Source organism: Aythya fuligula, chromosome 2, assembly GCF_009819795.1.
Source record: "Aythya fuligula isolate bAytFul2 chromosome 2, bAytFul2.pri, whole genome shotgun sequence".
Lineage (NCBI taxonomy): Eukaryota > Metazoa > Chordata > Aves > Anseriformes > Anatidae > Aythya > Aythya fuligula.
In genome coordinates, this window is record NC_045560.1 from 62,656,596 (window position 1) to 62,679,089 (window position 22,494).

The 22,494-nt window shown below is 37.7% G+C and overlaps 1 protein-coding gene across 3 annotated transcripts; it reads right to left on the bottom strand.

Annotated features, from left to right (window-relative positions):
• Positions 1–474: 474 nt before the first annotated feature.
• Positions 475–21,015, bottom strand: HERPUD2 (HERPUD family member 2). 3 transcript variants are annotated; one of them, XM_032181847.1, is made up of 8 exons: positions 20,684–21,015; positions 15,247–15,324; positions 11,745–11,858; positions 9,647–9,801; positions 3,977–4,102; positions 3,335–3,658; positions 1,898–2,012; positions 475–1,489 (listed from the first exon to the last, which is right to left on the bottom strand). In XM_032181847.1, the coding sequence occupies exons 1-8, from the start codon at positions 20,828–20,830 to the stop codon at positions 1,328–1,330; spliced, it is 1,221 nt and encodes a 406-aa protein (XP_032037738.1). In that variant the 5' UTR covers positions 20,831–21,015; the 3' UTR covers positions 475–1,327. The 3 variants fall into 3 exon arrangements, with proteins under 3 accessions (XP_032037738.1, XP_032037740.1, XP_032037741.1); XM_032181849.1 differs by lacking the exon at positions 15,247–15,324; XM_032181850.1 differs by lacking the exons at positions 11,745–11,858; positions 15,247–15,324.
• Between the last annotated feature and the right edge of the window lie 1,479 nt (positions 21,016–22,494).

Genomic DNA, 22,494 nt, shown 5'->3' on the forward strand with positions numbered 1-22,494 from the left:
ATCCTGACAAATGTTTCAGAGTATAAAACTAAAAGGGTTACTTTAAGTTTAAATCTTTATTGCACAACTTCAGCAGTTCGTCATGAAAGCAGAAAACAAAACCTTATTTGTCAGCTGTTCAGACCTATTTAAGAGCCTCGCCTTGTACCTGAAAATTAAAAGACTGCTCAGGTTTTCTATTGGTAAGTTTAACCGTATCTTTACAGGTATTTTGAAGTTCGGTAGGACACAGTCTCTTCAGAACTAGGGACAAAAAAATAAGTGAAACTTCTTGACTGATTACAATTTAAAAATAGCAATTGAAAACTGACAGAAGCACTATACTATTCTCACGTACAATTTTCTTTTTTTTTTTTTTTTTTAAGTCTTATTTTATAAGGAACAGAAAAATAAGAAAACAGGTATCCTGATGTTGAGATTCTTCCTACTCATAATTGCATACGCACTGCTACAAACATAACACTGTAGTCAATATTAGTAATGCCACCATGATTAACTTTATTCCACTCTCAATCATATCCTCATCCTTCACAATGCACTATTTGTTTGCATTCAGATATGCATATAAACATCCAAAAGTTACCATAACAGTTTTTATTAAAAAAACTAATTTACATGTTTTCCCCCAGTACATCTATGTGTTTTTTTTAAAAAGTACTGTATGTATCAAACATTTAAGGTTTATCCCATCACTGCTGATTCTCTTTGAAGAGCTGTCAACCATCTCAAAGTTTAATAAACTTCAGTATAGCCTCAAGACAAAGCTTTTAGCTTTCTAAAGATATGAGAAGAGGCTTAGTATTTTGTGGCATGAAGACAACATGCCATTAGCAAGTAATCCTGCTGTTTACAGCATTCTTTTGGGAATGATATAAACTCCAAATCCCAAATGATAAGTCATACCCTGCATAAAACTAACACAAGATACACTGAAGTTATTCAGATGAATAGACAGCATTTGGAAAAGTCTGTCAACATTCATATTTTTCACAGCTCTTTAAAGAGGTAATGGTGCAGACTAAGTACAAGGTTTTTGCCTCAGCGTAATACACATCTGAAATTAAAAAACAAAACATGGAAGACCAATATTTTTACATTTCATTCTTCAGAAAAAGAAGAATCTTCAGGAAAGCATTTAGTAGTCCACTTGTGCTTAAAATATGCGATGCATGAGAAAGCCGAAAGAAAAAAATACACATTTTTGTACACCATGATCAAAAAGATAACAATATAAATTTTCTGAAATTGCACTGTATTTAAAACCGTCTACAATCTGCTCCACGTCTGCATATGGCTACAGAGACTGCCTGACAGTTCCTTTTCCGTTTCAATTGCCAACCTGCGGAGGCCCTTCAGGGATGAGTGACGTGAAGAAAGTTGTAATAAAGGACCAAGCAGAAGCCATGAATCCAGGCTGCTGCTCTATATTGGCATCTTCACCTGCATCTTCTCCACTGTCTTCATCAATCCCATCATCCATAAGTCGTTCCTTTAAAAACAGAAATTGAACAATTCAACTGCTTCTTTTCAGAGCTCTGACAGGAGTTAAGAGCAGAATTGCCCTACATTAATTTTTTTCAAAATAGTCTCCTGAAGAATAACTAGCACAGAGAATGTGTGATTGACAGTTAGTGATCGTCTCTATTTCACACTGGAAAGATACCAAATTTAAGCAGCCTGCGTAGCAGAGGATAATGCTGAAAGCTTTCTGGTTGAACCAGCTATATTTCACAAAGAAAGTATTTCTGTCCAGACATCAATACTCAACTATTACGAGGAAAAAAATGAAATAACATTTTCCAGCTTAATTTACCAATTCGAGATTTGTGCTACAGGTAGTTACATATACTTTACAATATAATACACAGAAGTCTTAAAAAGATACGTCTGCTCTTACCATCTCTTCAAGATCAGGATTATTTGCATTTTGCCCATCACGGTTCCCTTCCACATTATTGGCTGCCTGTTGCTGGCCTCCCTCTTGCCTAAAGGGGAACCATCCAGCCTGGTGTCTACATAAGAAAATGGAACAGCTGAAAAACCTTTCTTTTGAAAGGAAGAGTTATTTTCTCCTACCTACTGCAGTAAGTTCTTCAAGTGCTTGTAAATGGATGAAGCTCCTTGCATTTTTCCAAATGTTTAACTTCTAGATAGAACGGATGTTCTTTGATACCTGGGTTAAGAAAAGTTTTGCTAGGTTTCAGCAGCACTGTTTGTAGCACCCTGTGCCAGAGATGCATAGTTTACCACAATTAGCTGATGAAATGTTTAGAATACTGGGGGCTTCTCTTTCCCATTTTGAAGTATTTACATTTTAATATTTTTAAAGGTAGCTTTAATTTTCATAGTTCAAAGCTGATTTTCAATTTAAACTTGAGCTAAGGCTTGAACCACATTACCATTTTAAACTAAGTAAGCCTCTCCTACATCTTCAGATGTCTGTATTTGAGTTTCAACTACCATTCCTGCATCAGAAACAGAACAATCCATGCAAGTATGCTCTTAAAGTCACAAAGATCAGACTACACATAAGTAAACTGTCAATGAATGACAATAGTCCAAAACATCACATTACTGTCAGTTTTCACTTTTTACATCATTAAAGTATTTTGTTTCACTAAATAGTGAAACAAAACCTGTTTTAGTGGAGGACTTGTTAGTGTTAGGTCAGAGGTTGGACTCGATGATCTTGAGGTCTCTTCCAACCTAGAAAATTCTGTGATTCTGTAAAGGAACTGATGACTACAGTACTGATACATCTTAATAAAATGGTCTTCATGATACATCATTAACTTTTTTTTTTTTTTTTAAGATGTCCTTGTAATTCTGCCAGATATGACATCCACTGTTAAAGTAACCTTATCTCTGCTTAACACAATTTACTGCAAAATTCTATACATTTAATGTATAAATGAGTAACAGCTCTGCAGCTTTCCCTGCATATTCAAGCAGTGAAGTGTTGTTTTTTTAAAGTTTACACAAGCATACACTTCAGTTATTACATGAAATTCCCTCCTCATCCCAACATCCTTAATTTTCATCCCTAAATTCTACATTTCTACAATATTGACCTGTAAATATCACCAATATTTAAGCACACTGTGTTTTAGGTAGTAACCAAGTTAGTGTAGAAAGTTCCAAGAATTTTTTTAATAAAAAAAAAAAAAGGCTTCTCTGCTCATTTGAAATCCAGATTTGTACACACCATACAAGAGGAGCAGAGCCTAAACTTTCACATTTAAAACATTTTTCAAAGTTTAAAAGAGATTATACGCTAGCTATGTATATATACCCGTGTATCTGCTCTGCAGCTGTACTTAACTGTTGTACTCACAAATAAACCAGTAGCATGGCTCCCATTACCATGACAAACCGACTGAAGGAAGAATAGAAGTATACAATGCTCAGAAGAATAGCCGCTCTAGAGAATGTGTACATCCAGTCCAGCCAGTCCCGGTTGAAGTCCTCCTCATTAACTACTGGGCCTCCCTGTGCATTCATCTGAACATTTGGGTTCACAGGCCTATTCTCTTGGACAGCTACATTTGGCACTGCTGCAGGCTCATTTGCAGGAGGATGTTGTGAATTTACAGCCTGAGCAACTGAAGATCTCACTGATTCGGTTCTGGAAGTCACTTGGGCTGAAACAGCAGCTTGGCTAAAAAAAAATCAAATAAAACTTTTGTCAAAAAACATGCACCAAAATGTCTAAACCTATTCTTGCCTTCTTTCCTACACTACTGAAAAGAAAGTTTCAGACAATACAAATCAAAACAAAAAGCACTTTTTTTTCCTTAAATCTTTACTTCATACAACTATTTAATTCCAATTCAAAACTGGATTTTGTATTCTGTTGCACAAAATTTATCACTATAAATACAGCACATCCAGACAAGCACAAATACTTTGATGCTGCAAACAATATTTAATATTTTCCGTAGTGTAACTCACACTACCCAACATAACGCAAACTTACTATTGCATGTAGTACTGACGTGCATACATTTGTTGCCACCATATCATCTGTAAGGGACTGAATGCAGGATACATAGGTAATCCTCCAGCAGGTACACCTTGGCCTGGAAACTGGTTGCCTATATTGCTGTAAAAGGAGTAAAAGACACATATTCAGTTCAATATACTCTAAAATGCACTTAATGCTAGAAGTAGCATTCTTCATTTTTCCCCCTAAAATGACACACTGAAATAACACAAACATGTAGCAAGATCATCCAACCCATTCCAAAAGAGCATGGAATAAATTAGTAAGTGAAGTTATTTCTATAGAAAGAAGACTTATGATTTTGTACTTAGATGTCTTGTCACTAGCTGCGTCTCTGGGATAAACAACACGTTAACAACAGAAATGTATTCATTTAATTCCTTTTAAGTTCAGGTCAGCCTTACAGGAACTGTAAATACAAAACTTACTATCCCTATAGCTTTCTTTTATAAATGAAACCTGAAATATCACTGATCACAGACACGAAGAACTACACAAAAGCAAAGACAGCAGAACTAATTTTCCAGATACAGCATCTGAAGACCACAACAAAGAGAACACCATAAATAACTCTTACCCCTTAATACTTTAATTATAAGGGATTCTCCTACAGGCTTTTAATTCTGTTTTACAGGCAAGAGATACAAAGCTCCTATACATCAATTTTAGGTTTGGTTTTGTCTGCTTTTAAACTTCTTAGCCTCTCTTACCTCCTAGACCATATAGCATGTTTTGGCAAGATTTCCAACTCTTTCCCCGAAGATTTTGATGTAGTAAACTGTAGTATACCAGGACATCTTTCAGGACAGCATGAGAGTACAAAGCATGAAAAGTTTATTCAGACTGCAGGTAGCAAAAGCTGAGACTGCTGTAATTGTACTGCGGACTGCACCTGTTCCCTAAGTAAGGCACTCCCTGCAAAGATATCACCGAGAGATTTCATTAGTCTACCAGGCATTCAGATATACAAGACATGCCCAGAAAGAAAGGTGGGGGGAAGACATTAAAATCTTTTTCCATCTTATACATGAAAGAATATTTCACTAATTCTGGACAAGAGCCTGCTATGCAACTCCATGCATGATCTCTGCTAAAACTGTTCGTTATTTTTGAATTCAGTCACTGCTTGTTTTGACAGTAGTTTGGAAAAAAAGAAGTAGTGATAAAGCAAAAGCTATGCTCCTGATACCACGGAGATATATACAGTACTCTGCTTCTTTGAGCAACTGAAAGGGTGAACTGGTAGCCCTCCATGTTTAAAGAAACTCCATGAGGAGTTTCTGAAAAATTCATGTAATATAACAGCAGAGCTTTCAAGCTCCTATACAAAAAAAACAATCACACTTTTGTCTTTATGGTTGCAAAATTTAAGAATGTTTTGCTAGCCCTTGAATTGACAAGCACTTTGATAATCAAGATTCCTCCAAAATTCAGGAAATAACGACTCTCAAAATGTAAAGATAGTCTTCTACATGGGTATCCTAAGTTCTGCGTCATGACAAATCACAGAGCAATATCTCCATTACAAGCAGGAAGAATTCCGTATGGGGATGAAAGCAAGAAGAACCACTGTGTGACCACACTTATCTCCCTAGCTCAGTCACCAAAAAACAGTGCTACCTCAGAACGCAGCAGTAAGTTCTGCAGGAATTCACCTTCCCCTCCCCGCCCCCAAGAGTTCTCTTTAAATGTACTGAATGGAGCTCAACAGAAATTGTGAGGTCTTAAATTAATAGCTCCAAACAAACGTGTTCTAGGAATACAGAATTTGAGCCTCTATTTTCTTCCAAACTTTCTCAAGTTGCTTTCTCAGTATCTTAAAGCTTAAGAAGAGGTTGCAAAAAAAAGAAGCTAGCCAAGCAAGACAAACCACAGAAGACTCCAGTAATGTTCTTTCCTCCCTCATTAATGTATTTTAGCATTTTGGTGATTTTTGTTTGGTTTTGTTGTTTTGTTTTTTTAAGACTGCTTTTCTAGAAGATGTGGCTTTTTGAGAAGCATGCCAACTTTTCAAGTTCTGATAACATTAATGTGGAGAAGTAACATCAATACTCAAAAACTGGTTTCTGCATCAAAAAAACAAAGGCAGATTTTGTCAGTGACCTAGCTATTACAACTGGCAGACTATCAAGTTAATTTAAGAAATTAAGGAAAACTCCAAACACAATGCAGAGTATTCCAGTGAGAAGAACGTCTCCAAAGGAAGATGCTCTTCCCAGCCAAGCAAGCTGGCTAGCTCTTAGAAGAAAAAGGGAAGTAGCACATGCTTTCTCCTCATCTTCTTCTGAAAGGAGGAGAAAAATGCAGTATTTCAAGAGATTGGCAACAACAGCACAAGAGCAGGGAAGCAAAATTGCATAGGCACAGATGTTTCAAAAATATAACACAGCAGACTGCAGAAGAATAGTTAGGTACGTCAAAAAAACAGGTTTTAGATTCAAATGCAGAAGTAGCTTCAGAACATTCTGAAGAGGCACACTGCTCTTTAAGTGACTATAAAGCCCAGAATTACCATTTTTTGGTATTTGGAAGAAAACTAAAATGATCTAATTGGAATATATTTTAAAGGTAATGTTTCAGAACACATTAACATTTTGCAGTTACTTGGGTGGTGTCATCATGAAGCTATTGCTCACCACCAGTGGAAAAAAATATAACTGAAAGTTGTAACTTCAAACTTAGAAGCTCAGTCTTTATCATCTTGCACCACTGATAATAACCGCATTTGTTTAACATCCTTTAACCCACAAAGATGCCTCATTTACTATCAGCCTCACATGAGGCTGAGTATCAACTTCAAGTGCTATTTCAATATCTTCCATTGTATATTTGCTACTTTTAGAAAATACAGAGTGAGCAAGTGCTACTGAAAGCTGGCATTTGTGTGCTGGAACATTTTGTATGCTGTCAGTATATCATTTTGTTGTCTGCTTTCAAACATTATTATGTAAACAATATGAAAACATTTTATTAGGTGGGCTACTCAACTTGACAAACAATTTCCCTGTCTTCATGTTTCTTATCTGTTTATTGCTTCCAAGTACTCCCTAATCTGAAATGCAAGTCATTTCAGGACTGAGTCTATCTGTTCAGATTGTACCTGCACAGAACAGTAGGGCCTTGAACTAAGTCCATAGGAGCAAACAACACCATGCTTACTCTCCACAGCACAAAATTGACTTGGTATAGACTACTTGTTCAGTCCCATCTCAAATGTAGATGTTTAGAAAATACCATTTACAAAGACTTTAAAACAGTACATTTTAAAAATCTGATTTAGCTGTTTTCTCAAAGGGTATTCAACTTGGACACTGAAGTCTTGCACCAGAAACCAAGACACATCAAAACCATCACTTAGCTACCCAAAGTTTATATTTCTTATTTGTATTAGCTACTTTACTAATGAAAGTGTTGCAAGACACCCAAGGAATTGGACTCTCACATACATCTTCCAGTGTCTGGAGACACTTTCCCATCCATCAGAAGAGTCTATAATTCATCACACAGCTAGAATAAAACTGTGTTTAGTCATGAAACCAAAAAAAATCCGTTAGGCAATGCAAGTTTCAGCTACAGATCTTCATCGTTCTTAACAAGCCTCGGTCTGTGTATAAATTACATTAATACTGAATTTCATTGCCCCAAATCACGTTTAAGAGTGGCTGAAAAAACAGAAGGCGTTTCTTGTTGCTGGAATACAGGTAGTAGCATGCTGAAGCAAGAACAGATGCATCTATCTGAGAAGACTACTGACAGCACTAAGGAGGACATTTCAAAAAGACAGTGGACTACAACAGGTTCTAGCCCAGACTTACGTGTTTAGGGTAGAGCCAGTGCCTAGTAGTCCAAAGCAAGGATATACTTAAGGGTCTGATACTATTCAACTAAATTGCTTTTACAAAAAAACAAACAAACAAACAAAAACAACCACACACACTAAGATTATTTAGGGTGCATCTCCTCTGGCATTTCTGATTTCTGTTCAGATCAGGTCTGTGCTCTTGAAACTAGTCTCCCAGTCATTTCCTCTCACTAATTTTTTTGGTTGCACCACAGAACGCTCTCAGATCACCACCTGGATTCCTTTTAAATTACACTACGTTGAAAGATATGATTCAGACATTCCACTAATGCACTTCAACAACAAGCATGCAACTGTGTCAGCTGATCAAATTGGACCTAGTCCAAGTAAGACAGAAAGCCCTGAAATACACGCAGTGCTGATGTCAGGTTCTCTGCACCTCCTTCAATCTACAGAGCCACTCCTCTTAGTCCACATCACTTGCCAGAGACATAGCCTTAGAATAACTTAATAAATAAATATGCCCTTTTAAACAGTCATGTCTTCTGAACTGATTCCTCCTCTGTGTATTTGACTGAGTTACTCCAGCTAAAAGGCTGAACAACAGTTCTGTTGTCTTTCTCAAGTCCAAAGGCTATCCAGCTCGTCATGAATACTTGAACTCATGCTCAGGGTACATTTTTGTGAAAAGCTAATTAAAAAAATTAAACCTCCTTAGAGATGAATAATGCAATATGCACAAAAATTGCTTCCAGAATTAATTTACAGTACACTGAACTGCAGTCAACTTAGCATCACCCAGGTTTGTCACAAAGGTAAGCATAACTACTTCCGCAAAGATTAATGTGGTCAGAATAACAGAGTACTCCACCCATTGCAAAAGCACTATCTTCCCAGCAGAATACATGAAAACTAGTAGTAAGACTAGCAAAATCTACACAAATTCTAACAGGAGAGTAACTGAAAATGCATTTAACTTCAGTTAAATTAACAGTTCTTAACATGTTTTCTTCCCAGTGACAGAAACAATTGCTACTGTTAGTAGATTCATAGATTGTCTTTGTGGGTGTCCCCTGCCACATTCTTCAAAATCCCTGGAAAATAAACAGCACTATAGTAGAATGCCTTGTGAGAAGAAAGTCTTGAAAAGAGTTCCCTGAGGAAATGAAAATTATCATATCAGAACGCACTATCCACCCTAGGAAGAAAAATCTTTAAAGGGGTTTGTAAAGCTGTACAGGTCATGCAGGCTAAAAGAATCTTAAAGATGCTTTTTAAGTGGGGGAAAAAAAAGGAATTTTGGAAGTTAAATACCAGATCTAATCAAGAAGTATACACACTTGTTATGTATGAAAATATTTTAACTTTGTACATTCACAAGCACTTGCAGGTACTCAAAATACCTCTAAAAATAACTGAATCTAAAATGGACAAGTGAAGAGTTGCATCCCATTAAAAAGTCAAAAAATAAGAACCATCACATCTGGTAACATTTTAGTCTCGATTATTACAATAGAGGACTAGAAAAAGCAACCAGACAATCATTTGATCACTTACATTGCTAACTACATCCACTAGATAAACATTAAAACTGCCCTCATCAACAGAAAGTTGAAAGCAGAAAGCATGAAGTGAAAGAATAGTTTGAAGGGGAGCACCAAGAACACTTACTCTTTGAATGATTTCTGTCTTAAAACATTACTATTCATAGAGATTTATAATTGTGACTTATGCTTCAAGATGAATTAGCCAAATCATTTTGCAGAGTATGCAGGAATCAGTTGTAACAGAACATTTAAAAAGAGTACGGAAAAGATAAGGATTGTTTTAATCTCACTTACCCTTGCATTAAATAAGGGAACTGGTGGCTTGGTATGGGATTGCTTTGTGCTTGTGGAAGATTACGATGCCTCACTCCATCTGCACTAGTGTTCGAAGATGTAGATGAAGCTTCTTGGTTGGATGAGGCAGCAGTTGATCCAGAACGGTCCATATTCTTTAAAATAAATAAAATTGATGCTGGGGATATTTTCACTACAGTAACAAGAGTTTACAACCATGTCTTAAGAAAACTTTTATTGTGCATATAAACAACAGACAAGCCTACCGGGGTTTTATTGAATCTGGCAAGCTTTTAGTAAAAAAAAAAAAAAAAAAAAATGCACTCAGGTGCACGTATAAAAAAAGTGAAGTTTCAAAAAGCTGCACTGAACTAAAGCTTAATTCAGAAAAAGAGTACTTAGCAGCAACAAATTTTAGAGGCTATCGTTAACAAAAGTAACTACAAGCTCAGGTTATGAATATCACAGACAAGTTCCTGCTGTATAATAAAATACCCCTCCCTCTATCCTTGTTTTCAGTTTCCTCTTCTATTTTTCTTATCAACCTCTTCACTGTGTCAGCTGCACAATCCAAATTACTGTGCCAACTGTTTGGGTTGGAAGAGTGAATAACAGAAGAGTAGCTGGGAGCTACTTCAGCTCCAAGAAACCCACCTAAATAGGGTGTCAGGACTTCAATGCTTTCCAAGATAAATACTTAATCCTAGAAAAAGAACAAACAGCTGGCTCTCCTAGGTTACATGTCACCAGAGCAAGACTGCAATTTGGCCATGGAGATCATTAATTTAGTTTTATTATAATTCCCCATACCCTATTACTAAGCATTATTTTAATGTTTACTCAGTAAAAAATCCTCTTCAACTTTGACAACCCAGGAAGTGAGAAGCTGCAATTACGTAAAGACATCCATATCACATTTGCCCTACAAAGGAAAACAAGAAAAATTTACCACTAGACAGGGGGAGAAAAAAAACAAATGCAAGAATAAAGGGCATTCAAGCTTTGGGATCAATGTGTCTTTCAAAGTATTACAAATTCGATGCCGTGCACACTGGCTGCTTTGAGCAGTCACTAGAAGTTATTTAAATTCATTATTTACAACAATGTAGCAATAAAATAACGGAAGCCCTCTCTGTATTTCCATTGCTGTTTGCAAGCATGGACAACGTAAGTACTATTCACTCTCTTCAACTGTTTAAAGTGCTACTTTATCTGTCTGTTGCACAGCAATCAGAAACAGTACCCCATCTATAGAAGAACCAAGCTTATTATTGAAAAGCTAATCAACCCACCACTGTCAAAGACAGTGTACGCTGTCTTTTCTAACTAACCTTCACAAATCTTTTACTGATACTACCAGCTCTGGAAAAAGCCAGGAGAATTACAATGATGATGACCAAGTCATCAACTGAAATATTACCTTCACTTCTGTTAAAAACAAGTACAACTAAAGAACACCACCATTTCCCAATTCCAAACAGAAATAAGGGAAGGGTGAACAGAAGAACTGCAAACACACCAAGAAAAGGGTTCTTTGAACAATTAACTAAAAAAATAAATTGAAAATGACAACTTTCTACACCTCATCACCTTACAGACTATCAACACTATGACTACCTTGAAACTGAGTAAGTACAGTCCAATTCTTGTCAAGCAGAATTAACACAGGCCAAATACCACCTCTCTTAAAACAAGGGCACTAAATTGACTGGTCTCTCTTCAGTAGAAGAGATATTTGCACAACTAATCAGAACTCAGTTTAAAGTCTAAATACACTGGTCAATTTCTGGCAAAGATACAGTCCATTTTTCTTTCTCTCCATATCCCTGTTCCATAAAGAAAATGTGGAAAAGAAAGAAAAGCACTACTTTTTCTAAGCTATATAATCTAATAAACATGATGGTGTTACTATTTGAAAGGTCATATTTGTTTAAAATTACATCCTTAAACAATCAAGTCTAATTCTACAAATTCATATGACATACTCTACTTTCACCACACATTTTTACAGTCAGATTTTAGGAATGAGAAAAGAACTTGCTGGAAAGCTTCCTTGCTGTAGAAGAAATTTATGTCCTGTGTATGAAAAAAAACTCACTGAGCTACTGCTGGAGGTTGAAGCTCCGTGACCACCTCTACTGGTGCTGGGTTTTGGAGAACTTGGTGGTGTCCGGGAAGTACATACCAGATGAACCATATGATATTCATCTTGCTAAAAATCAAAGAGATTGAAGAGCTAAAGTAACAATATTTGCAAAATTTACAAGCAAAAACTGTGTTTTAATATCCACCTTCAAAGTTTCCCTTGTATTCAGTATACATACATTAAACAAAACGGACACCACAAAGCAAAAGTTGAGCCTAGAACAAGAGAGGCTTCCTGTTTCTCAACTAAAGTTTTCTTAGTAGCTGTCCACAATCACATACTAAGCATTCACTTACCCCCAGTTTCCTCTGAAATTGCAGTATAGCAGAACCAACAGAAAACCACACAGAGAAACATGAGAAAGCACAGATGAGGCTTTGACTTTTATTTTGGGAAAACCTCACTGTTTACAGTGCTCAAAGTTAAGAATGCCTCCATTTGCGTTGAGATTTAATAAGGAGCATTATTCAATAAAATTCATGGTAAATGAGAAATGTAGGAGCTGGAATTCTATGAGCAGTCCAAGATAAGAAAAAAATACCAGCTACTGCCTGTGCCTCACTGTAGTCTAAGCTCAACTCAAGCCTATCCTGCAGGCACCACCCATTCAAAAAGTCCCTGCAGATATTCTACGCCCAAGGAACACTATTCGAAGTGTTAAACAGGGCTTCGGTATTTCTAAATGCTTGACAGCAAGGAAGGGAACAAGTGGCACCACTTCGAGCCACATCAGCAATGCAAGTAATCAGCCTACACCAATTCTTCATGAATATGCTCCCACATCGAATATGGATGCTGTAACAACTTCAACCCAAAGCTATTCTACTATGTCAAATGAAACCAGCCCATTATATCAGCATGCCTGACGCTCATATGGCCATAGCAACAAGAACAGTTATGACTGTATTTAAATTGCATGCTATAGCTTCCTAGTAACGACATTTTATGTACAAAAATACTAGAAAAAACATCCCCTTCTGAAATCAGCGTGGTGCAGTCAAGCTGCAGTATTTAACGTGATGGCATTTAGAAATACTGCTTGTTTTCAACTAAAAAAATAAGTGTGCTTTCCACATTTTTAAAGGTTTAATCTTTAGGAACAAAAAACTAGATAACTGCTTTTGTACATCATAGTGCAGCCCAGCTGGCACAGCCTATCCACAGCCAGACTTTTCAGCCCCTCTATATATAGCAGCTCCTAGTGGCAAGCACAGCCTTGCTGTCACACAGCCCCTTCCTACCAGCCGGTGACAGCACGCAGTCAGAGAGCACTGAACACCAGCCATCAGCTTTGTGACCAAGCCTTTCACCTAACTACTTACCTTCTTTCTCCAAAAGGCCTTACGCCACTTGGAGAAGTAAAGGAAGGCAGAAATATTGACAAGCTTACAGTGTACAGCTTTATTAAATAGGACAATTTAATGTAACATGTTTTTATTCCATATACAACGTGTCTGATATCGCTATGCTTAAAGAGTCCCACAACATCCAGCCTCCATATGTTTTTTTTTTGTTGTTGTTTTCTTGGTTTTTTGTTTTTTTTTTTTGTTTGTTTTTGTTTTTTGTTTTTTGTTTTTTTTTGTTGTTGTTGTTTTTTTCTAAATCAGCAAAATGACACCACTCAGTATCAAAAAGCAAGTAACAAAACTAATTTGAAAGACTTCGTAAACCCTCTGATAATATCAGGAACTTAGAGCTAGACAATTAGGAAGAATACAGCAGAGAATTATGTTTAAATTCAGAGCAATCACACATTTTTGTACAAAAACTCAAGCACAAAGAACAACTTTTCTTCCAACAAAAGTTTTTAACTTTGTACTTATGATTAATGAATAAGTTTCTGTAACTAAACCCAGGGCCTGTACCTATTCAAGTGCCTTTAAAATCAAACATACCCCCTGAATATTAAAGGCACACATTAGTCAGAAGTCTCTCCTCTAGCACGTAAAACAAGGCTTGAAGTTGTTTGTTGCCTAAAATCAGTCTGCTGTAGACAGGCCAAGTGAATTTAAGGGATTCAGACTGCATTTTGCCCTTCATTAGCACAGCCATGCTGTGAGCTATGTTAGATAGACATTTTCATGACATTTAAACATTACAGGATATAGACTGGATGGCAGTATTTCAGGTGCAGTTCTGTAATAAACTACACACAGTAAGTTTTAGTATTTTGGGGGGTAAACAGATAAATCAAACTTTGTAAAGTTTCTTTCACCATCTAGACTGCGAAGAAACAACAGCATTAGCCTGTTCAAGCAACACTCAATGTTCCTCTGCATCTTTTTCTTTACATTTCACATAGAAATTCAGTTAGACGCTTTTACTAAAGCATTATTCTCTTTTGGAGACCTTCCTCTGTATTAACATAAAAACGTAACTGACTCTGCAGTTTGCACACTGATTTTAAACTTTAGAAGTTTGCCAAAAGAAATATTATTACCAACACTCATGTACTGTACTACAAAGCTTATATATTTAATATTAAAAATTGTAATAACAGTTTAATGAATATATTTTCTAAATAGAGCTATTGATCCTGGCCTGTTTACAGGAAATTTAAAGAACAGTCAACATTGCACTATGTTTTCTATTACCACCAAAATCAAAACACACAAACTTCTTGACAATCTTAAATATCATATCGACTTAAGTATCATTGTTTTATACATTAAAAACTTTAACTTAATCAAGTCCCTATTATTTTGTAGCATCCAACCAAGCTATTTAACCCCATCAGAGAACCAAGTGCATGTATTTCAACATTTCCTACATAAGATTCCATGTGTACTCAGGGCTTGGTTTTCATTTGGATTCTTTAGGTAACACGCTATGTCAGACTACTAAAACTATTGGTTTCCATGATAAGCCAGCAAAATAAAGGAAAAGAAGTTACAAAAAGAAAAAAGGCAAGATCAAGTTTGTAAACATTAGCAGGAACAGCTAATACATCACAAAGCCAGGACAGTAAATAGATTTCCCAACAAAACCATTCAATTTAGAAGTATTTTCTTGCATATGGATACTTTATCCTTATTTTGCTTACACAAGCGCTGCTTGGTTTTTGTGTTTTAAATGCAAGTTCTTGGATTTAAGTAAGTACAGGAAATAAAACCATGTCCCAAACTAACAGAATTCTGTTAAATGATCCCACTTGAGTCAAAGCAGGAACTGTCCAAAAAAAGTCATTGTACATTGCATATTAACTGTTTGGTACTTGGATAGGCTAATCACTCTCACCAGTTGGAAACATCCCTCAATCCACAAGTATAATCCTACAAACAAGGGATACTTGAAAACACATTTTCCAGAATATATCAGCATTATATGGTTGGTCACATTCTACCTTATCAATAAAAAATTGAAGTTAAACAATACAAATCTAAACTCCTATTTCCCAAAAAGTGTTTTTGCTCAAAAAAAAAAAAAAATCATATGGTGTTGATATAAAGCTTACTTTTCTGAGAACATCTTTCAGCTGCAGGTGATCAGGAAGCAGTCTGCCAGAATACACCAGTCTCTGATCCTTTGTAGACTAGGAGATGGGACAAAGAAAGGAATTTAGCTTTTTCCAGCTGTACAGATATACAGCTGGAGATAACATTTGCAGATGAGTAAAATCCCTTATAATTCCAACCACCAATGGACAGCCTTTAAAACACTTCAGAGGCCTTGCAACTCCAACTAACAAATTACATCTGAAAAATGCTCTCCTATTATGCACTCAGCAAGAGTGCCGTTAACAGTTAACATCATTTAACTGGCAAATGCTCCTCAAGAAAACTATTACGTATATTTGAAAATTCCTTTCTTTTCAGTAAGTTTTGCTCTTCACCCTGCTCTCATTCCCACACACTTCTTGGGAAAGTAGATGGAAATGTTGCTGGGGCAAGGAAAATAAAAACAAATATTTAGTAGAATGATAATTAAAACGTACAGGAGATGGGCCTAAGTTTCAATCTCTTTCTGTAAGGAATTTCTGACCATTCCCAAACCCTTTCTCCCACACCTACCCCACCCAAAAAAAAAAAAAAAAAAAAAAAAAAAAAAAAAAAAAAGGAAAAAACGAGAAGAAACAAGCAGCAAAAGGACTTATTTTTAAAAGGGAGTCTTCAAGCTTTGGAAAGCTTTTTTCTTGCCTGGTCTTACACTTCTACACTTTAATATTGCTTAGTGAAAAAGTTTATTTTTTTAAAATGGTATGCTACTCGCACAGCAGTAACGTTTAACTATTCTCAGCTGAGAAGATCATAACAAAGTTCTTGTTACATGGAAACTGCATTTGGGAGTTTTCCTATCTACAGGAAGGTGCCCAGTACAGCAAAGCATCTAAATAGCATGCTGTAACTTTGTGAATGAACAGTTATTTAAAAAAATATATTGAAAGAACTTTAAAGAAAATCCAATTATTACCAATGCAAGTTCATTTTAACTACTTTCTTGCGTTAAAAAAAATAATCCAACATCTTTTTATCACTTGACGAAGTGCTAACCTAACCAAATGCTAGATGAAGAAATCTGGCCTACCATCAGTGGAACGGATATGCATTATCAGCATGAAATATTTGAAGAATTTCCCCACCATACATCCAACTAGTCTTACAGCACCTCTCCCCTTTCTCTTGCATCCTTTTGTTACCGATTCTGCAGTAACAGGCATGCTAATACTATGACCCAAATTGCTGAAAATCAGACCTATAAAATCAAAAAAAAAAAAACAAAAACAACAACAAAAAAACTTTCCCAGAAGTCTTGACATTTTTTCTTGCTGTAACCTAATCCAGCAGAAAACAGGAGAGTTATAGAATGTGATTTTGCCTTAAATATTCTAGTCATATCACAAGATTCTCTGGTCATATCACAAAATGCTCTAAACAAAAACTGTAAGCATACATTGGATGAGAAGTTTTTGCTTTTAAAAAATCCAAATTCACATTAGATGTTCACGACTGAACACACACCTTTAAATAGGGAGAAAAGGTTCAATACTATATGCGGCAAGTTAGCTGCCATCCCTTATACCAAAGAATCATTTTCTTCATTCTGCATTTTTCTCTATTTTAATTAGTGACATAATAAACCATTTTATAAGTCTCACAACACAGAATTGTTAATTTGCAGCTCCAATGGATAAATAGTGCAACAAATTGAAAGTCATCACTGCACTATTTATATTATTTAAAAAAATAAAATAATAAAAAAAAAAATCAAAAGAAGCCACTCTCTCATACCAAACTAAGTTCTTTTGAACTACGCCATTTTGTTGCTTGCTCCTTTCAAGCAAGAACAGGCTGGTAACAGGATACAAGTTTACTTGCATTTTGTATCTTGGAAAGGCCTTCTTAGATAAACTAGAATTTGCTGCATGTATCAAGAACACAAAACTTTAATTTCCTAGGTTAGAAGCTTGCTGCTTTGATCAGCAGAACCAGAAGAAAAGCCTCAGAAACCCCATTTCTGGATCCTGAGAGAAATTAATTAGAACAAGGAAGCAGTTGAAACAAAACAAACAAGAAGCCCTAACCCAAATACTTTGTATCATCATCCAGTAAGGATATGGCCACACTATTTTTGCCTGTCCCACTAATAATGCAGCTTCCTAATCAGGTTAAAATGGCCCTGCATATCTACTACATAATCCTGAGCAGTGCATTTCACGTCCCTTAAAAAAAAAGAAAAAAAAAGAAAAAGAAAAGTTTACTTATGTTGAATACTGATAAACATTAAGCCAGGGACACTAATGCAGGAAGATGAGGTCTTAAACCCTATGCTCCTCCTTACCTAACGTAAATAGCTAACCATGCATCACAGGAATTACCACTTGCAATTCTCAGGGTTAAAGCCATCCTGGAATTCTGAAGCATGGGTTTGTTTTTAATGCCAATGGAAGAAAAATAAACAATAATTGTTTAGTAATAGAATAAATAATTCTTGTGATAAACAAGAACACACAGACATTCACATATATGCCAAAGCAAATGGAATAGGCATTCAACTCATCCTCTGCCAGAGATTCACTACCACGGCTCCTGCTTCGAAGAACAACATTTTCACTGCTAGACCAAATTCTGAACCATGACAGAAAAAGATTTCAAAAATAATTATAGTAGTGGCCTCATTTTCAGAAGAAAACTCAGAACATCAGATGAAATGATTCTAGAACCTACAGGTTCAAGGCTCATACCTGAGATGGATAGAAAGAGATGGTTTCCTGATCATAATCCCAAAATTATGAATTTAAAATCAACAATTCATCAGCTTTTTTTTTTTTTCCTTCTTCCATTTTTCAAGCAGGATTCTTTCTGCAGTGTTTGGTCCAAGTTAAATACACCAAGAACATTATCAAAACAACCAAGCCTAAGATGATGCAACAGCTTGCTTTAGCATACAGTCTCTCATCTATCCCCACTTTCAGTTACAAAACATCTGCTACTTTGGTCACTCAGCCCCTCTGCCACAGGGAATAAAACTCCAAAGAACCGCATTTGGTTAGATCTGTGGGCAAAACACATGCTAGCTGACAGGTACATGGGACAAGAAACAACGTTAAATCAACGATTCTGGCATAATCAATACAATCAATGTGCTGAATGCAAGATCTGCCAGATCTGAGACATACAGGTTTGTTTTCTAAGTTTTCTTTTCTTAAATAAAGATTTATTTTAGGGAAGTTGTAACTGGAGTACTCTACAAAAAAAATGGTGGGGGGAGGGTGGGAATTACAAATATCAACTTTAGTATAGGCCTGCAGACTAATTTAACACTGATTTAAACCCATCTAGCCTATTCAGTGACTTACTAAATTAAGTATGCCAGCTTTAACAATGATTAACCCAATTTAAATCTGCCTATACTTGGCATTTGTACATACTTAAGTCATCCACACAAATTAATCTAGTAAAATCACAAACAACACTGCCTCAAAGCCTAACTTCTCCCTTGCCTATGTCAACTATCTCATTTTATAATAATATACTCTTAATAGATACTGAATTCAGTAAAAGTATTTACAGTTACCATCGGTTTACCAATTAGAAAAAACACTAATTTACCAATGTGTACAGGAGAATAAGGTACAAGTCACACATGAGACTGTACACCAGCAATAACAGCTGATTCCTATTTTCAAGGGTTCTTAATTTCAAGAACACTGCAATACATGTACGAAGCATCTGCGTTCTGATGTACTCTAGCACTTTAAAATAGCGCAGTAATATAAGTTATTTCCAGTAACTGCCACATTCATGGAAAGTAGAAATCTGACTGATATGCTTTTGACACTGCTCAAAAAAAAAGAAGTGCTCTTAAAAGCACAAAGTCTTAAATAAATCTGAAAAAGTAATAAGATTATGTCAAAAAACCTATCAAGACAAAGATAATTTTTTCAATTTTACCATACGGAGAAGACAACTTTCTTCACCTCCCATATTAGATCAATTGGAACAGATCTATGAAATAATAATCCTGTGTTTAGTTACAAGTAAAGCTAGTAAGTACAATAAATCCAAATTAAATTGAATTAGAGATAGCTTTCGTTAAAGAAACTCTTCCGTTCTTTAATCCAGAATAGTTTGGGGAGTATTATGAACTACTCTTGTGAATTTTAATACAGAGAGGCATGCTGAGGAATCCACTATCAACAGAAGAAAAGACATTTCAAGCAACCAAAATTTAATATTGTAACTCAGGTTAAAGCAATGCAACATGAAAACCTCTTGTTCATTAAGGATTCTTCCTTAAAGCCCAATTCACCAAGATCACTGGATGAGTCAGAAAAATAGCGTTTAAACACAAATACGTCACAGGAGGGCATTCTGGCAAGGAAGCAGCAGCCAACTGAAGTCATTTATTTGTTTCGTTTACTGTGGATCTGCTCTCAGAGGAGAATTACCGAGAGCAACAACAACTAAATCCACAAGTTCTTAAATATCACTTCACAGAACTCAATCTATCAGCGATACTGCCTAAATTGATAACTGCTGTTCTCCTGCTTTATCCAGAAGGAAGAAATCCTTTTCAGACACAAAGATATTGTTTACTTCCCCTTCTACCCTCCTCCCCACCCCCAAAAAAAGAAACTAACAATGCCAATAGTTAGTATTCACCTATTTCAACAAAAGAATCATTTACCATATAAATGGAAGCTTTGCCTGATGTTTTGCACAGCAAGGTCTAGCCCCTACATGCTGCTGCAAGGTAGAGGGAGAGTCAGCGCTGCCTTTATATGGTTTTCTGGAACAAATCTTCATAAAATCAAATGCACTGTTCTGTAGCACTGCCGTTTAGCAACACTAGTTTTTCATAACTGCTCGATTCAGAACTTAGAGAACTTCAAAATAAACTGCGTTTTCCTCGGGGACTAAAGAGCTGTAGATTTTTACGCAGTTTCAAAACAGCCACAACCTCCGTACAAGTTTGTAAACAACTGAGGAAACTGTTTCCAGCCCTGACTCGAAAAGCATCACCCCAAAGGAAAAAGGGCAGAATTCTGGAAGGATTGCCCAACTGCATGTTTTAAACAACATCAATAATCACCTACCTGTTCCGCCACCACCTAGTGAACCTGAGGGGGTCATTTTAGCTATACCACTGGAATCAGTTTAGAGAGAGCTGCTATATTTACAGAAATGTGTGTGCAAAATAGCTACATCCCAGCTCCTATGGAAGCAGAGCGTTAATAAACATCTCCAGCGCTACCACCTTTCAGAATATTGTTTTGATGGTGCAGAAGGGCAGCTAGCCTGCTCTTGTTTAAAGCAGAGAGCCAGCCGCTGCTCCCCCAGACAGGGCTCTGGAGAATCGGGTCCGGTGCTCGTTGAGGATCGCCCAGCCTAACCCCTGGCCCGCAGTCCAGACCCCGCGGCACCCCCGCCACAGCCGCCCCCACAGCTCACCGGCTTGCTGGGGTACACCTTGGAGAGGTGCGACTTCAGCCTGCCCACGGTCCAGTCCAGGAAGCAGCTGATGGTCTGGTCGGTGTACTTCTGGTTGGGGGCCTTGATGATCAGGGTGACCGGCGGGCCCACGACGCCCTGCTCCATGCCGACCCTGCCCCTCAGCTCTCCCCCTCCCCACCCCCCGGGGCCACGCCAAGCCGCTGGAAGATGCGGGAGCTCGGGGCGGGCTCAGCAGCCGGGGCCCAGCTCCCTGAAGCAGCCGAGGACGCCCATGGCCAAGCTCGCTCCCTTCCTCTCGCAAAATGGAGGCCGGAAGCGCGGCCTTCCTCCTTCTCCTCCTCCTCCTGCCGCCGCTGCCCCCGCACGCCGCTGGGGGGCGCAGAGCGCAGGCGCCGGGCGGGGAGGGGGACACAAAATGGCGGCCGGGAGGGTGGGGGGGGGTCGAGGCGGGGTGTGTAGGAAATGGCGACCTGGCGGGGTCGCCAACCAGCCGTGTCACAAGCCTGGATGGCGGGGGTGGGGGGTGCCTGCCTGATGTCACACAAGAGGCCTGTGTACAATCATAAAGCGGGTTTCTGGAGTAGAGGTTTAGCGCTGCAAAACTTGTCATCACCCACATGATTTTCAGCTTCTGAGAAGAAAATCTGTTAAAGAGTAACCTTCAAATCTGACAGACAAAATGACAACGAGGAAGGGAAAGTTGGTGTTTCTGCAGGTGATCCCTGCAGTAAAAGCTGTTCTCGTTAACTAGATCTAAACAATAACTTGATTATAAAAATACTTTGAAGTATCCATTAAACCAAGAAACAAAGCTTTCCTTCTATTTCCTTCAATCTTCAGATGTAATGACAGAAAGCACAAGACTTTCTGTCAGGTTTAATTTTTCAAGAAGAATCACATAATCACAGAATATCCAAGTTGGAAGGGACCCACAAGGACCATCTAGTCCCACTCCTTGGTCCCCAAAGGACCACCCAACAAGAAAGAAGGGAAGGGAAGGGAAGGGAAGGGAAGGGAAGGGAAGGGAAGGGAAGGGAAGGGAAGGGAAGGGAAGGGAAGGGAAGGGAAGGGAAGGGAAGGGAAGGGAAGGGAAGGGAAGGGAAGGGAAGGGAAGGGAAGGGAAGGGAACATATGTCTGAGAGCATTGTCCAAATGCTTCTTGAACTCTGTCAGGCTCGGTACTGTTATCATTGCCCTGAGCAGCCAGTTCCAGTTCCTGACCACCCTTTTGGTGAAAAATCTTTTCCAGATACCCATCCTGACCCTCCCCTTTCACAGCTTCAAGCTGTTCCCTCGGGTCCTCTCTCTGGTTCCCAGAGAGCAGAGCTCAGCGCCTGTCTCTCCGTGCCCCTCGTGAGGGAGCTGTAGACAATGATGAGGTCTCCCCTCAGTCTCCTCTTCTCCAGGCTGAACAATCCAAGTCGATTGTGTCCCTTTAATGCCAAGGAATCAAAGCGTTTTTTAATCTCAGCAGTATGAACAACAGGCACAGAAAAGGTTGCTGATAAAGAGGGAGCCCCAAGGAACTCCGATGTCTAGAGGGAAAGATGAAAAGAGCCTGAAGGAGTATCATTACCACGCAGGACCTAATTCTTTCTTTTAAATAAAAACAGGATGCAGACAACAGCTAATGAGAGAATTCGTGAAAGAAGAGAAAATAAGTCTTAATCTTTGTGTTTATTGACTTGTAATTAAATGTCCCTACAAGCCCTCCTTCGCAAACCTCATGTTCGAGATGGAGCATGGGACCTCTGTGTTTCTATAGCAGCTGTTATTCCTGAGATGGCTTATCAAATCATAAATGTGGA